At 30.5% G+C, this 18054-nt stretch overlaps 2 protein-coding genes across 5 annotated transcripts; one reads left to right on the forward strand and one right to left on the reverse strand.

Moving 5' to 3' along the window:
- The first annotated feature begins 2494 nt into the window (after positions 1–2494).
- Positions 2495–4544, forward strand: LOC114408853 (protein HAIKU1). Of its 4 annotated transcripts, none has more exons than XM_028372048.1 (2): positions 2495–4134; positions 4234–4544. In XM_028372048.1, exon 1 carries the CDS (start codon positions 3096–3098, stop codon positions 4050–4052), a length of 957 nt encoding a protein of 318 aa, XP_028227849.1. In that variant the 5' UTR covers positions 2495–3095; the 3' UTR covers positions 4053–4134; positions 4234–4544. The 4 variants fall into 4 exon arrangements, with proteins under 4 accessions (XP_028227849.1, XP_028227841.1, XP_028227857.1 ...); XM_028372040.1 differs by having other exon boundaries at positions 4245–4544; XM_028372056.1 differs by having other exon boundaries at positions 2495–4112.
- Positions 4545–16510: 11966 nt separating this feature from the next.
- On the reverse strand, positions 16511–17685 carry LOC114408875 (abscisic acid receptor PYL1-like). Its single transcript, XM_028372076.1, has one exon. The coding sequence runs from the start codon at positions 17571–17573 to the stop codon at positions 16908–16910; it is 666 nt and encodes a 221-aa protein (XP_028227877.1). The 5' UTR covers positions 17574–17685; the 3' UTR covers positions 16511–16907.
- Positions 17686–18054: the final 369 nt, after the last annotated feature.

The raw sequence follows: 18054 nt of genomic DNA on the forward strand, positions 1-18054 counted from the left end.
ATTGTGAAAGTCATAATTAGTTTAAGGTGATAAATTGGCTTTAATTAAAAGTGAAAAAAATAATATTGTAATTTAAACTTTCTTAAAGCATTCAAAATGAATATCTTTCTCCTTAGATTTTAACCAATTTTTTAGGAGTCAATGAATTCTTAAAATCTCTACAATTTTTTACTTGAATAGTAAGTTATCTTACTACAAACTAATTCTACGTGGGAAAGAGGTGTAAGAAAGTTTTTTCACACCTTTGGATTTTGTTAGTTTTTATTTTCTCCTCTTTCCTGATTTGCAACAATAAAAAATTCATAACCTCTGATCAAATGTACACAGAAGCAAACGTTTGAATTACAACTATAGAATTGCTAGCAAACGATTAAATTATCTGAGCAAAATCATTTCATTGAATATAATTTTTTTTAAAAAAATTTCAATCCCACTTTTTATTTTCATGTCACTCTCACAAATCACACTGATTTGAAACCCCCCATCGAAATCCCAAAACCACCACCAACTTCCACAATCCAGATTCGCTCGCCCAAACACCATGGCGGATTTAAAGAGCCATGCGTAGAGCGTCCACTGCGGGGGAGTCTTATGGTTCGATCCAATGGAGTTGAGTTTGAGGATCTGAATAAATTTCAGTTTTTTTATTCTGGTTCTGAGATTCCCCTCTTTTGATTCCTCTTGATGGTGTTGTAATGGGTTTGAAATTTAAATTTTATTTTGTTAAATTTGTCTTTAAAATTTTCCTCTTTTAAATGTTGTTGTAATGGTTCTGAAATGTTTATGCTTTGTTGTTGATTTTGGGTTTCATTGTTCATTGTGGGATTGATCCTTAATTTTCAGATTTAAGGAACTGCAATGAACCACTGGATGGAGATGCTTACTGGCAAATGTTATGTTGCTAGGTTTATGCAAGGATTACAAATAGAAAACATTAAACTAAATAGAAACAGACGTCAACAAAAGCATAAAGGAGCTTTAAAACCAAGCATATTTATTAAGATCGTTAGACTTTTATATCAATTATTTTGAAACTCATATCACATATATTTTCTAATTAAATGGTAATGCAAAAATAAGGTTTACCAAAATACATGCAAATTATAATGTGTGTATATATATGTGAAAAATAATGTATCTATATTCTGGAAAATCTTATGTAATTCATAGGACATAACTCAAGTTTTTTTCTCTAAAAAAAAACTCAAGTTTGTTAAATCATTAAGTTCATATGAAATAATTTACATAAAATATGAAGTTCAAACTTCACTACTCTCTCATTTTATAGTAAAATAAACTCAAATTCATTACAAATTGATGAATTTCTTATTAGATAAAGATTAAAATGATTTTAAATACTAATAATGTATTGTTTATTTAACTTAGACTCAATTATATTATTAGTTATTTATTTTATTTTTAAGATTCATTTTAATTCTTTATCTTTCAACAAATTATTTTTGGTCATTTATCTTTTAAATTTGAGTTAATTTGGTATTTATCATCATAGTTATATTGTTTATTTCGAAACACAATTTTAATTTTTTTTTTACTAATTTAATTGAAGATGTAAAGTTTGTTTTATTAGATTCACTTAAATGAAATTATAAAATTCAACCAATATTTGAATAAAAAAGACCATAAATATAATGAAAATGACATGAAATATATGTTTAACAAGTAATTAAAAAAATAATTTAATATTATATTCTTTTTTAGTTATTCAAGAGATCAATTTTACTTACCATCTTCATTATATTTATGATTTGTTTTGGTACAAACAATTGTTGAATTGCATAATTTTCTTGTAAATAAATTTAATAAAATAATTTTTACTTCTTAAATAAGTTAAAAAAAGATTCAACATCATATCTCAAAATAAAAATATATCATTATTTTGAAATAATCAAATTGACTCAAATTTAAAAGTTAAATAATTAAAATGATTACTCTGAAAGATAAATTACCAAAACAGATATAAAATAAGATTTTTTTTTTAGAAAAACGAGTCTTTAATATATTTTATACTATAAATGAATTTTACATAGGTCATATTATTAGGTATATTTATACATTGTTTTATATAGTTAGTTTATTTATTTATTTAAAATTTAAATAGTACTCATACTATTTAAATATTTTAAAAAAATTATATAATTATTCAATCATAATTTATTATATATAATAAATTTATTAACTTTTAAAATAAATTAATTAATAATTTGTGATTGACTGATCCTGAGATTGACTGATTGCACATAAACATTAAATTCATAATCAATGTATTCTATATATATGTATATTATAAAAATTGAAAATACTCTTTTAATTAAAAAAAGATTTAAATTATATCTATATTTATATTTTAAGAAAATTAAGAGAATCAGAACACGAAATTGATTAAAGAGAAAATAGGCTTACGTGGATTGAGGAAGTCACATTAGCATGAATTGCAATTTGCAATGTCATCTGATATTACTAAAATGTCCTTATCATTCATTCATTCCCCCATCGACCCACTCACCCCAACTTGTTCTCTTCTCCATCCTTAGGGTTTTCTCTGCTCCTTCGATTTTCTCTCTTTCACACTTACCATCATCCATATGCACTTTTTGAATTAGTCATACTCCCTCCAAAGCTTTGACTTTTGCCTACAACCCTTTCTGGGTCCTTCCCTTTCCGCTTTATTCGCAGCTCCCACTTTCGCAATTTCGCGTTTTGATCCGATCTGGTGCTCAATTTTCCGAAGCTGCTTCTTCTATCGTTGAAAGCTCCGAAAAGGGTATGTTTTCTGCCTCTTACCTCGGCTCTAGGGTTAACTTTGATGCTGTTGGTGGGATTGATTTCTATTTGGGATAAAAGGAATTGAGACTCGAATTAGGAATTTTGGAATTTGCTTGGCTTCAGGATGCTTAGATCACAGCTCAGGATTGGTTTGTTCAATTAGTGTATTAGAAATTGTTGAAATTCAACGGGTTTTTTAGGTTTGACTTTGAAGTTTTGGGTTGTCCTTGGAAGCTTATAAACATTGGTTTGGTTTACTTGAAGAGGAAAACGAGTGGTGATTTCTCATTGTAGTAAGGTTTGTTTTGCAAATGGATAACTCCAAAAACAGGCATAATGATAGTTTGGGTGTGAATAAGTTGGGGAAAAATATAAGGAAGAGCCCTTTGCACCAGCCCAATTTTGCTAATAATGCTGCTAGGCAACAACCTCAGCCTCAGGTTTACAACATTAGCAAGAACGATTTCAGGGACATTGTTCAGCAGCTTACTGGATCACCCTCCCAGGATCCTCCACCTAGACCTCCACACAATCCACCAAAGCCGCAGAGCATGAGGCTGCAGAAAATTAGGCCTCCCCCGTTAACGCCCATCAATCGGCCTCGCATGCCGCCGCCAATGCCCATGCCTGCTGCCCCTCCTTCCGTTCCGTACAATAATGCCATACCAAGACCTGCTCAGTTTGGACAACCGCCTACTCCGCCTGGGGATATATGGTCTAATACAACCGAGTCACCCATCTCTGCTTACATGCGTTACCTTCAGAATTCAATAATGGATCCAGGTCAAAGGGGTAACCAAGTTCAGCCTCAGCCACATCCATACCCTCAACCTCAAGTGCCGGGCAATGTTCAGCCTCATCCTCCACCATTGTCTGCTTTGCTTCCTAATCCTCCCATTCCCATGTACCCATCTCTGAGATTTAATGGACCTGTTCCACCTATGAATGCTACAAACCCTCCAGTGCCTAGTCTTCCTTCACCACAAGCAAATGGCCCTCCTCCCCTTTTACCTTCTCCAACCTCTCAATTCCTCCTGCCTTCTCCAACTGGTTACATGAATTTGCTATCCCCTCGGTCACCATATCCTCTACTGTCACCTGGCATTCAGTTCCCATCTCCTCTTACACCGAATTTTCCATTCTCGTCCATGGCGCAGCCAGGGATTTTAGGCCCTGGACCCCAACCTCCTCCTTCTCCGGGCCTTATGTTTCCGTTATCTCCTTCAGGCTTTTTTCCAATCTCAAGTCCCAGGTGGAGAGAGCACTAGTCTTAATTTGTGTTTACAGTTGCTTCCTTCTAACTGGAGAGATCCTTGGCTTGTTGGTTGGTATGTGATGTACAATCAAGCTGTAAGAGCTCTTTTTGGCTACCTGTAGTATTCATTTCTCATTTCTTTGTTTCTCTTTTGTTGACAACCATAATGGTTGCAATCCTTTTATTTTGACAAGTTTTACATTAGGCAATATATTGAAGATCAGACAACACAATTGGACAGTTGGATGGAAGCTGTAAAGATGGAAGACTGATCTGTAGCTCAAAAGGAAGTAGGATTACAGACAATATTTGTTGTGTATGTTATCTTCTTTTGTAATATAGTGGATTACATCTTAAAGTTCATAGCTAATTTCATGTTATCTTTTCAATGTAAGGTGTTTTGAAGTACTGATCTTATGGTTTTTACCATGTGATTTGCAACAGATATATTTTTACTTCTTCAGGATATCTTGTTCTTCTTATCTTCAAATAGTTCCTTATTTCATTTAATGGCTTATTGGTGGATTTCTTTAGCTGCCTCGTTCTTTGGACTTGTTTCCCGGTACAATGATTTTACTTGGAATTAATTGTTATGTTTTACCTACTAGGTTATGTTATTCAGTATAAAGGAGTAAATTTTGAATTTGATTTCTGTTTTTAAACGGAGCAGGTGGGGAGAGAATAATGTGACTACTTGACTGACTCATTTATGTTGATTTTGTAGTTCCTTCTTTTGTGAATCATTAGATGTAACTTAACCAGTACGTATTTTATCATCTGCTCTTGACCATCCCTTGGACCCTCCTTATGTTCTGATTCTTTTCCTGTTAAATTAGCTTCTGTTTACATCAGAATATCTGGTTCCCATGCAAACTCATGAGCATGTTCATGCTATCCAGAACATGAGCTTGCTGATGTATTACTCAGATCTACATGCCATGCCTTGAGAAATGATAAGTATTAATTAGTTTTGTGGCCTTACGGGTTTTTAACTATTACTAGCTTTCTTCTATCTGATTATAGGGGTGGGTTGGGTTGGGTTATTTTCTCGCTTTCTTCCTTCTAGGTCTGGATTTGCCTATTTGTGCTGCATCTTCTGGATTTTATTTTAACGTGATGTTGAAACAACATATGATTTAGCTAGCTTTATGGACAGGAAATGTAAGCTGAATAGATTTGCCGACCCTCCGGATATTACTCATGTGAACCAGTGAGTGCGTGTTCAGTTTCACCTTATAGAAATGATTTTGAGTTCAAAATTAAATTTAAATAATTTATTATATGTTTGGTTTCATGTTGAAGCTTGCTCATAATTGATTTTGACTCTAGAATTAATTTTGAGTTGAAATAACTTTGAGTATGTGTTGGATCAATGAATGTATATTGAATTTTACTCATTGACAAATATACCAAATTTAAATAACTACACATGTTTGCATTGATAAATATAAAGTGTATAATATATATTTTGACTTTTTAGGCCTGTCAGATCCTAACTAAGAATTTAGCCTTTCATAGATATAAGAGGTCTTACACTTTGAAGAGGGGTATAGTGATTGATGGAGGAGAAGAGATGGAAAAAGAATATAAAAAAAAAAGATTTTTCCTATTTGAGATACTCAAGGCTTACGATGTATTCATTAGAGAGCTTTCAGTATCTCGAGTGGTGTCTTTTTTTTTTTTTTTTTTTTATTTCTTTTTTATAGTTGTTGGAGTGACTTGGATGTGCTACTTAAAATCTTCCTTATTCATATTTTTGATACTTGCTTTGGATCTTTTTCGCTTTTAATCCATCTTTTTCATACTTGAAAGTCATAAATAAGAAAAATATTAATTCCTATCATTTAAGTTGAAAATAACTGTTAAATAAATATTTTTAAAAATATTTTCAATATATTTTTATTATAAAAAATAGTTCATATTTAACAGTTATCAGTTGGATCAATGAATGTATATTGAATTTTACTTAAAAATCAATTCTAACCAAAAGCAATTTTATTTAGAATCAATTCTATAAATGTTGTTGATAAAAAAAAAAAAAATTCTATAAACGCTCATCCAAATACTTCTAAAATTTCTGGGTTGTGTCCCCCGGCTCTTTTAATGTTCTGTAATTCTAAATTTCGTTTTGCTGACCCTTGTCTTAAACAATCAAGGAATTAATAAAAAAAAGTTTCTATTAAAAAATACGACGGAAATTTACATGAAACATTAAATATTGTACATGTTAATAATTTTTTATTTTTTACTCTTTAACTTCTACCATTGCTTTAGCCAAACTATTGTAAAATTGATCTGGCTTTTTTATGAATTGTTTTTATTGACAAATTCAAATGGTTAGTTAGGTTCTTTCATTGGTGTGCTTTGTAAAGTTTGTTTCAGCATTTCAATATATCAATTTTACTTTCGTTGCATGTTTGATTCCTGATTCCTCTAAAATAAGAGGGTATATAAGTGAAAATTTAGGGTGTATGTATTTAAGGGTGATGATGTCTCTATCTCTTGAAACAAAGGCTGATAATTTGATAACCCAACTCAAGTTTATGGGTTCGTCTGGAGGAGGTCAATGCCTGACGACTATAGCATGTTTGGATTTTCGGTGGAAAATTGTTTCTTGCACCTTTTGCCTAAACTATGATTTTGATCTTCCCAATGGATATACAAATGCACTATAATTAAATTGTGAATACTTAATAATTAATTATGTCTAATGGTTTATATCATAATCGTGAAATCTGGTCTGATCATTGATCTGATTGAGATAGTGAGTTAGTGGTCTAATTGGTGGACCAATAATTGACCCGATTTGATTCGGTCTATATTATAAAATTTAAAATTATGTGTATATATTATATATAAGCATATAACTAACATTATTTGATCAAGAAAAATTCATTCATAATTTCATACTCCAAAATCTAAAATAACAATTATAGTATTAAAGTTGATAATCCAAGTCAAGTGTATTACTAATAAAGAGGATGTGAATAACAACTACCTAAATTAAAACACAAATTCAAATTTTAATAAACAAAATGAGCCTAAGAGCTCAATTTCCCAATAAACAAAAAGAGTCCGGATCAACTTTATGCACTTCCATTATTGTTTCCTGCACTCCCATTATTTTTTAAACATGCACAACTTAGTCCGGGTTTCCACAAAACCAACCGGGTTTGGCTAGACCATCTTGAGTCACATGCATGAGCAGTCAAATAGTAAAATCGATCCGATTATGTAATTGAATTCCGATTGAACCGGTTGAGCTCACCAGACCGAACCGAATTAACTAAGGTTTATATTCTTTAAGTTATATATTTTTTTATTTAATGTATAATATATTTTTTTTGCGGTTAGGATTTTCTACAGACACTTTTTTGACAATAGAGAATCTATCACAAGAACAAATTATATTCAATATGAAATACTTCTCCTTGATATGCTTAATTATAACATGAAGATGAAACCAAATCATGATTTTGATAAAAAAACAAAAACAAAAACAAAAATAAAATCTTTATGAATGGTTAGGCTATATATCTTCAAGAGTTGACACACATAGACCTAGGGCCCATGAAGCATTCTCAGTTCTCAACGTTGCTGTCCAGTTCCCAGCTCTCTGTGCCTGCAGTCCGAGTACCCTACGACCAAGGCCCAGCATGTTTTTAAAATGTTGGAGTTGGAGATGCTATTATATAAAATGTTTGGTAAAGGTATGTTTTCAAAATTGTAATGGTGATTGAGTTTGTTTGGATTTAAGTTGAAAATATAAACACACAATAGATAATAGTAAGTTAAAAGTATAATAATTTTATAACCGTACGTTTGTAATCTTGTGTCCAAACACATCTAGAATTGGTCAAGTGGCAAAGTCTGGCGTGCGTAGGTGTAACTCTTTACGCACGGTGCCACAGTGTTTCTTAAAGCCTTGGATGTAATACTAAAATAATTAACGGTACAGATCCTACATGTGTAACATGTAGAAAAGACATTCAATAACAAGCTTTTTTTAAGAGTCTTCAATTTTCTCTCTGATCCTTCCCCTTCTTCATGTTTTCTGTAATCTCTCTTCCTCTTCTACAACATCCGACGACACCTTCAACACCACCCTTCCCACCTTTACTTTCTCTGTGAAAATCAAAACCCACTCACTTTCTGTGAAAGGAACTGCAAACAATTCATGCGAATTGAAAAAAATAGCAAGTTTGAAATCATAGCCTAAGAAAGCAAAAATGGACCAAACCCAAAATAAATAAGCTACTGCAAGGTTTCATAATTTGAAACTAAGCGTAAGATGCATGATTCTTTGGGATTTTGATGCTTGTAATTGCGTTATGGTTAAAATGGATATTAACAGATAATTATGAAACCTTGCAGTAGCTGATTTAAGATTTAATAGTTAAATATAATTGAGTTGTGGTTAAAATGGATATTAACAAAATAAGAGTCTAACAGTCATGAATTATAATTTTTAATGTAACTATTTTAAAAATAAATAAATTGATGTTTTATGGTTTAATAATAATATAAAATTAAGTGTATAGTCTATTTTCTTCTAAATAATAATAATAATAATAATTTTTTTTTACAACAACAATATTATTATTATTTCTATAACTTTATATTGCTAAAAAAAATTTAAATTTTTTTTATAAGTTTCCACATTACATGACAATTTCACTGGCAATAAGAAGTTTACATACAAAATGAAAAGAGAATGAACAATATTTTAAGTTAACTTTTTATTTTAAAAAAATCAAATAAACATCATATTCATTATTTTTCATTGATCTACCGTAAGTCAATTTATTTATTTATTTACCAAATTTAAACCGTTTTTGACTGAGTTATGGATTCTTTGATCATTTTTCTTTTCAGATCGATTCTAAAATTTATTTGAATCAAACATTTAATCGGTTTACACTTTTCTGTTCTGAACAATGAGTTTGATCTCACTTTCAAAACACTATGCGTTGTGCTCGCTCGAAAATGGAAGTACAATGGGACATTTAATCGGTACATGTTGTGAACATGTTTACAATACAACAATAAGATTCAACTTTTATGGCCCTACAAAACGAAAGCATCCTATTTTAGAATCAAACGAATATTTCCGTTTTGAGATTATATGTAAGGGGGATGTATTGTAACCATAAAATATAAATAAAAAATATTTTTTATAAATTTAAAAATGAATTAAAATGATATATATTTTAATTGTATTCAACAATGAATATAACTTCAAAGTTTTTTTTTTACTATCTTGTAACTTCTAGTAAACTTTTAACTTTTTTTTAAAACATTTCAATTAGATTTTAACTTTATTTGTTAGCTAAAAAATTTGTTTAATTATTCAATAAATAAGTTTTTTTAATAGTTTCTAGCGTTTTTAAAATATTACTTGAGGTAACGTTTTTTAAAACGCTACCTTCTAGTTTTTATTTTTTTTATATTTTTTTCATTTTTATTCCCAGTATGTTTATTGAATTTTTTAGTTATCATTTTTAAATAAATCATAATTTTATTATTTTTCTGTCATTTTATACTTTTTGGCTATTTCAAGAACTAGTTTTTATCAAATATTTATAATTTAATAAGCTATTTTTTTTGTAGAACTACCAAAATGGACTAGCCTGACCTGTTGGGTTTAGTCCACCTTGACCCACCACTTAAACGAGCAAATCCAATCCGGTCCACTTAAAGTTATCCCAGAAAAAAGTGATTCAAACTAGCTCACCACATGTTGTGGATTAAACGTGTTGGTTCATCAATCCACCTAAAAAAAAATATTTGCTTTTTGTATAAAACAAAAATTCAACAAAAAATATATATTTTTTAGAAAAATAAATTTGAATAAATTATAAAAATATTAATTAAATTAAATCTTCTACTAATCACATACCACCACAGGACATATTATCACAAGTTAGAAGCCTATAACTATAATGACAAAAAATTAAAAAATAGTCTTGAACAAAATACTAAATAAAACAATGTTGAGCAATATTACAAAATACTAAAAATGTATTTTAGATGAGTTTTACTCAATTTTTAGTTAAAAGATTTTTTTAATTATATAATATAATAGGTTTTTTTTAGATGGTTAGGTGGATCAGGTTGACCTACCATGAGTTCAATTCGAGTGGACCAACTTCTGACTAGATCGGACCAAGATTTTAAACAAATTGTAACTTTCTCCCTTTGTGGGCTTAATCTGTCTGAATCCATGGTGATCAAGTTGACCCATGGGTTTTGATCCATTTTGATAGAGCGTGCACACATTATGTATAATAAATTATTTATAAACCAATTTTATAAGAATTAACTTTAGAGATTGATGAAATCTCATGTTACATATAGTAAATTTTCTACTATTCAAATTATTATTTTTATTTCCATGATAAGTGTAAAATAAAAATAACAATACAATATAACATAATTATTACTCTTTATAAAAATAATATGACCAATTATTTAATTATATATATATATATATATTATTTCTTTCTAACAACTTTATTTTTAACTATCATAGTTAAAGTTTTTGATTTTCTAATAAAATTTCAAGTTATTATTACCACTTTAGGTCATTTGGATTGATTACGAAACTAATGAAACAAATAATTAATCTTAGATATAGACATACTTAAAATTTTTCATTTTTGTCTAAAGATATGTTCTATGGAAATTAAATTGTTTTTTTTTTCAAAAATTCAACATGTACTGTTAACTTAACTGAATTAAAATTGCTAGCAACGTTTTTTATAACATTAAATAATTGACATTGTATATAATAGTATAAAAATATTATGACCTTTATATATATATATATATATATATATATATATATATATATATATATATATATATATATATATATATATATATATATATATATATATATATATATATATATATATATATATATATATATATATATATATATATATATAGCTAAAAGATACTCTTTACAATAAAAAGAGACAACTTTTATTGATCCATGTTTTATACGAAAGCCTTTTCCAAATTTCTAACAGGAGCATCTACAAACAACAAAGAAATATGATTGGACTTCATTTTATATTTTTGGCCCTACATTTTCATTTCGTTGGCTTTAGGGGGCCTTTACTTGTGATTGTGGCCACTACTTTTCCCTCACAGAAGAGCCAATAATGAACTAGCAAAATGAAAAGGAAATGCTTCAATTTGGACTAAAAAAATTCTTCAGACACACCAGCATTTGAGCATTTCCCTCTTCTAAAAAAGCTAGTCTTTGTAGCTTCTATTCCTCCTTGTCGCTCTCTATCTCCAAGTTTTCCCCTTTCTTTAGTATCAAGTTGGCAACTTGTATCCAATTGGATGATCTCAAAAGGGCCCAAGTCGCTCTCTTTACCCTTTCTCATCGTGGGGCTTAGTGCTCTTCACGTGTTATGTTTACTAGAAGGAATTTTGCTAAAAAAGAAAAAAGTAATGAATATATATAATTTTTAAGAATTTAGATACTCAACAAAAAAAAGGAGACAATTTTTATTAAATAATATAATTTACCGAATCATCATATATAATATAAAAGACAGTTATTTACTGGAATTGTCAGCACATATATCATTCACATATGCAATACTTATTCCAAATAAAAGTCCCTTAAAAACAAAACCCTCTAAAGATATACACTTTTTTTTTCTTTACCTAAATCCCTTCAATCCACTAAAAAGATTCTTATATTTAATAAATATCTTTTGTTCTATATTATCAAAATGTTGAAGACATCATGAAGTTCATAATAACCATGATCTAAAAGAAAATTCCTACAATTGAGAGAATTCTCTACTCTAGTCCAATTAATGCGTGGCCATGCTTTAAAGTTAAAATGGCAATCATGTCAATGTATGAATCAAATGGTTTCCTCTCATCAGTCACAAATGGATAATTGGATATACCTGCCAAAAGGGGTGGTCTCACACGTCGGACAATACAATCAGTTTTAACATCTACATAACTTTCCCAGGAAAATAACTGTTCAAGTGCTCATCCTCTACTATTTCAAAAGTTGCTTTTCAATTGCAGTAGCCCCACAAAGACAAAATTTTATTTTTCTCACCCAACTTGCATTTATTTATTTAGTACATATTACTCCCTGCTGTTGTTTCAATGCCAAATTTCTGAAAACCACTAGTGAAGAGAGAGATGTGTCCCACTTGCTTCATATTTTTGAATGGAATAAAGTTATTAGGTAGTTCAGTATATTAATGGTCTTAATCAAGTTTTACATCTTATATATTCATGTTTTTCATTTTATAAAAATAAAATAATAATACTTTATTTTATTTTGTCATATCAAAATAAATAGAAATTGTGATAATTTCTAACTATATCTAATAATTTCTCACTATTAGCAAATATTCTTCTTTTCTTCTAAATTTAGAAGAAATATTGTTTCACTAAATATTATTCAACTGATGTGATCGAGCCATATGGAATGGGACAAGAACAAACGTGCAAGCAATATAAAATGAGAATTGCCAATACTTTTTTTATAATTTTTTTTACCATTGAATTATGTTCTTCACTCACTCAATAATTCAAAAATAATTTTATAACGAATATAAAATGTGATTTAATGATAAATAATATTAATAAGAAAACATATTGATAATTAATATTTTTGCCCTGGAGCAATAAAGCATGTTTTTGTTACAAATAATTGAGTAATTGACTAAGTAAGTTGGCAACGAAAGACGTTTAATTAATTGAATTTGTGCACTTCCACGCAAGCTGTTCATCTACAGATATACATAAATCAAATTAAAAGTTTCCAAGCGATTAAAGACTAATACTCATAGAGACACAGATAAATTTGTTAAAATCTTCCTTTCTAAAGAGCATTCCCCAAAACTGTGAAATAACAAGGAATCTACACAGTTTATTCCTTTGTGAGTACGTATTTCGCACAGCGTATTATACACTCAAGCAAATATAGCAGCGTCCTCATCTTGCTTACCATTTCATTATCACAATTCATTGTAATTTTGGTATATAGTAGTTTTTTTTAAAAATATAACGATAGTGACATATTTAAATCTGCGAGATTGCGACCTTATATAAACTACCATAACCCATCAGCATACTATCATAGTATGCTGTCTGCATGCATGATGGAAATTGGAAACCCTTTTATATATGTAATGTATAATCAAGACCATATATTATTAAACAGAGATTCTGAATTCTTTTAATTAGGCGTAAATTAAAGCAAAGAAAAAAAGTGATACTAAAATAACAAGAGGAGGTTGTAAAAGTGAGACGAATTTATCGAGTATGATAGCTTTTCTCCTCCATTGGTGGTGTTCGATTGATTGTTTTGGACAGTGCTCGAGCAAAACTCAAACATATAAATATGATATATATAGTTAAGGAAAACTCGACTTAGATTGTTTCACTTCACATATTTATTCATTATTTTTTGTGAAATGTTGGTAAGATATTATTCTCTTTTTTTTCATACACTCTATTTTTTGTTATAACATTTATTAAAAATTATAAGCAAAACTCATTCAGTTTTATAGTTCTTAAAATAAATTCAATTAAGAATAAAAAATATATCCAAAAAAGAATGTGTTTAAAGATATGTTACCAGCACTACTCTTTCGAATAATGTTTTATATGTTGACATGTGTAATCCACAGTCCATTGGGTAGAGTATGAAAAAAGTAAAATATTTTTTAAAAAAATTAAAATAAAATATAAAAGTAAGAGTTTCATCTCATTTTATTGTTATTTTTATAATTATTTTGGTTCTTTTTTAACTCCGAGGAACAGAGGGGATATGGGAGATGATTAAGAGGAAACCAAAGCAATGCAAGTGGTTAGAGGATATATATGTTGGCTAACAAATCCATTCTAATACGTTCCTGGAAAATCAGTAACCTAACATGGAGACGTTGACACTCTCAGTATCCCCGAACAGTGACACTCTAAAAGTGCCTCAACAATACTCGTATGTGTGTGTATATAGTAGTATTATTATACAATCTTGAAAAGAAAAACCCTACATTGCCAGCTCTATAGATACTGGAAAACCCTGCATATATATAAATTGGGAAAAAATAAAATAAAAACAAAAGGGGCCACCACGTAACTATACCTCTCCTAGCAACACATTGAACGAGACATCAATATCATCATAATAATAATGATCATACCTTACAGGTAAACCATGGGGCCCTAGCAGCATTGTGAACGAACGGTTAAGAAGTGTGCAACTAACTACAAGATTTGGATTATTATTGGTAAATGCCCTTAATTGGATACCAAGAGCCACCTTTAAACCCAACATGCAAATGGAAGCAAGAGTGCAAGACTACAAAAAAAACTTGGCAGAAAATGGGTCCTTCTGAAATTTCTAGCTTCCTTATAAATTTCCCTTTTCTACACTGCAATTCAGAGAAAGATGCTCCATTAATAATGATATCTGACACCATAATTTATTCCCAAATTTTCACACTAACCCACCCACCAATATGAGAAACAAAAGCACTGTGAATTGTGAAACCTGCTTGGTAGGTGGTGGTTCACCTTCTGATTATACCTTCCTAATGGGTTCCAGCATCAGCATCAGCATCTGATCCAATATTTACCATTAATTCCAACTATTTATTGGGTAACTTTAGTAGTATTTGTCAAATTCAAACGTGTTTTATTTTGACAGTGGGTGTTGCCGTTGTGTGAATGGTTCTGACACGATTTCTGTTTCTATCTAATTTCCTATTAAAGTGAAAGAAGATTAGATGCAAAATTAATTCAACAAATTAAGTTCAAACTCACTCTATACTGCAGACTTATCTAAATAGTTTGTAAACTAAATTTGTGCAACTTTTCTTACTAGTACAGTACAAGTGAGAGATGGAAAAAAGAAAAAAATAATAATAAGATGATAATGCTATGAAAATAAAATAAATATAATTAAATAATCAAAACTATCATATATATATATATATATATATATATATATATATATCATTCCCTTTCCTCTCTTTTTTCTAACACTGGTATCACATATAATTAAGTCGTTGACATGGCAATATGACCATTATTTTTAATAGAGAAACTGTATTTGTACAACTTCTGTATTTTTTTTTGTATAAAAAGAAATAAATGTAAATCTGATACTTGTGAAATGAAAAGAGATTGAAATTAAATTAAATAATATTTGTAAAAGTTATCGTATAATGTTTTAAAGTCCAATTACAATTGAAGTCTTATACAAATGTCAAATTTTGGTGCAAGATTTATAAGGATTTTGACTCTTTTGTGATGTGAGTCCACCTAATATTCTTATCAAAATGAAGAATATAACTCTCCTTAATGCAATCTACATTATTCTTACAGATTGTACCGGCATGCATGCATCTCTTAATGTTCATGAGAATTAAACCTAAATCATTTTAAAAAATGTTAATAATACATATTTTTAACATATTTTTTTAAAAGCATACATATTCTTTATTATGGACTAAAAATTATTAAAAAATATTAAATCATTTTTATTTGATAAATTTTACTTATAATTTTATAAATTTTAACCAATATAATAAATACTAAAAGGAATATATTAAAAAGCATACTATTGGTATTTTTTTCTTATAAAATTACTCGGACGAGTACCTTTCCTACCATTAATTAAATCACTAGGACGAAGACCATTCCTAGCATTGGTTAGTACGTATAGCATAAATATTCAACACAACTCTTTGGACATTTGACGAGATTGAAATTAATAAAATGTAAGATGTTTTATTTTATTTTTCTTTTTATGTATATTGCTCTAATCTCATAACCAGGATGACTTGGGAGTTGGGAGTTAGTTAGGTGTTAACCTTTACATTGAAAATGGAAGATGATTATTAGCAAAGTATTTACTTTATTATTAGAGAAGTAGATAAAATAATATAAAAAACAATCAACAATAGTAAACTGGTTTGGTCTCATTTTATCTAGTACTTTCAAAATTGAGAAAAAGAAAAAGATAAAATTAAAATCAAGTTTATTCCATTTTGCGTTTAGACTAAAATGTAGTTTCGGTCTCCTTGCATTTATATTATTTGTGTAATTTTAGTCTCTAAATGTTATCATACGATAAAATTGAGTTCCTCTATTAGTCTAGCATCTAAATGGTAGCAGAATTTGCTCACATGAGCCATCTTTTACCTAATTAACAACATGACGTGTAACTAACTAATAACATGAAACAACATATCAAAATATTTTTAAAAACATGCAATGCTATAGTTAAAAACATTTGATGATGGAAATAGTTATCATGTAGTAGTAACTAAATTAGTGTGGATAGTTATTTCTACAACCTTCCTAATTAACAAGATTTAACAGTAAACTTATTTGATTCTTTCAGTTTATAGCACAAGCATCTGCGATCTACAGAAGGAAACATCTTTAAGTAAGCTTGCACTCATGGGAGAAAAAGGAAAAAAGATTTATACATGGAATAAAATCGAGCAAAAAAAGCAAATGATATTCACAGAACAGAACGGTTAAAAAGACACACCATCAACAAGCATCACAAAGTCAACATTTCCTGTACACGTGTATTGACCGAAATGCCCTCACCCATTGTAATAACAACAGAAAATAATAAAAAACAGAACAAAAAAACGACAGTCTCACCCGAAAAAAATAAAATAAAACGAAAACAAAATGAATTTGAGGAAAAAAAGAAAATAAAGAGAAAAGAGAGAAAAACTTGTTTTGCTTTTCTCCTTTTATGAATTGACGAGGGAGCGATTAGTTTCAAATTCCAATTCTTTCTTTTTTTTCTTTAATATATATTTTGTTTTATTGAGGCGTGTTTGCTTCTTCACCGCGAGTGTGACTTACCGTCACCGTCGCGGTTGGTTCCTTCGGTGACGGAGGCGAGCTTCTGGAGGTTGAGCTTGACGACGGTATCGGCGAAGAGACGCGTGTCCTCTTCGGTGTTGCCGTCGGGGACGTCGACGACGTAGGATTCGAGGACGACGGTGTAGATCTTGCCGTCGTCGGCGTCGTCCTCGAAGGAATGGACGGTAGTGACGGAGCGGTAGTTGCGGAGGCGGTGTTCGCCGCCGATGATGCTAAAGCCGGTGACGCAGCGGATGTCGTCGAGGAGGTCGAGGCGTTCGGTGCTGGTGGCGGCGGGGAGGCCGGAGATGACATTGACGTCTCGAGTGACGCCGACGGCCATGTGAAAGGGCTCTTTGACGGCGCAGCTCTTGATGAAGTGCTTGTAGGTTTGGGGCTTGTCGAAGCGGCGGACGACGGACCAGACGGCGTCGGGCGGCGCTTGGACGCGCTGGGCGAGGAGTGAGGAGCATTGCCCGGAGCCGACGAGGTAGGAGTGGTGCTCGGCGACGGAGGGGATGAGGGAGGCGAACTCGAGCGGGGTGAGGCCGGAGGGAGGGTTGATGTGGTGGTTCGTCGGGTGGCGGTGGTGGTTCTCGTCGGAGTCTGGCTCCGATGTGGAGGCGGAGCTCTCGGCTTTCTCCATCGCGGGGAGAGAGAAAGCGAGAGAGAGAGACAGAGAGTGTGGGGGACGCTATTGGCGCTTGCGGGACGAGATTTTGAGGAACGGACGGGGGTATTCTCGGGAATTCCTCTCTAAACCTTTGTTTTCTTTCTGTGCCACTTGCTAAATAATTCATTGTTTAAAGTTCAGATTATACTTACAAGAAAATATGTAACAAAAAAAATTGCAAGAAAATATGGAGCTTAAGTTTAACTCTTCCTTTGGGAGAGAGGTTTAAATAGAATAAAAATTGCAAGAACAGAGAGAATAAAAAAAAGGCTTAAATAGAATTTCGGTTTTTTTTATTTAATTTTTAATTTTGACTTTTTTATTTTAAAATTAAAATATTTGATTTTTTTATTTTAAAAAAATTATAATTTGGTTGTTCTTATTTTAAAATATAAATATTTGGTCCTATGTCTTTAGAAAATCTGTAATTTTGATTTCCGTATTTTAGAAAATT

The sequence above is a fragment of the Glycine soja genome, chromosome 1 (genome assembly GCF_004193775.1).
Source record: "Glycine soja cultivar W05 chromosome 1, ASM419377v2, whole genome shotgun sequence".
Classification (NCBI taxonomy): domain Eukaryota; kingdom Viridiplantae; phylum Streptophyta; class Magnoliopsida; order Fabales; family Fabaceae; genus Glycine; species Glycine soja.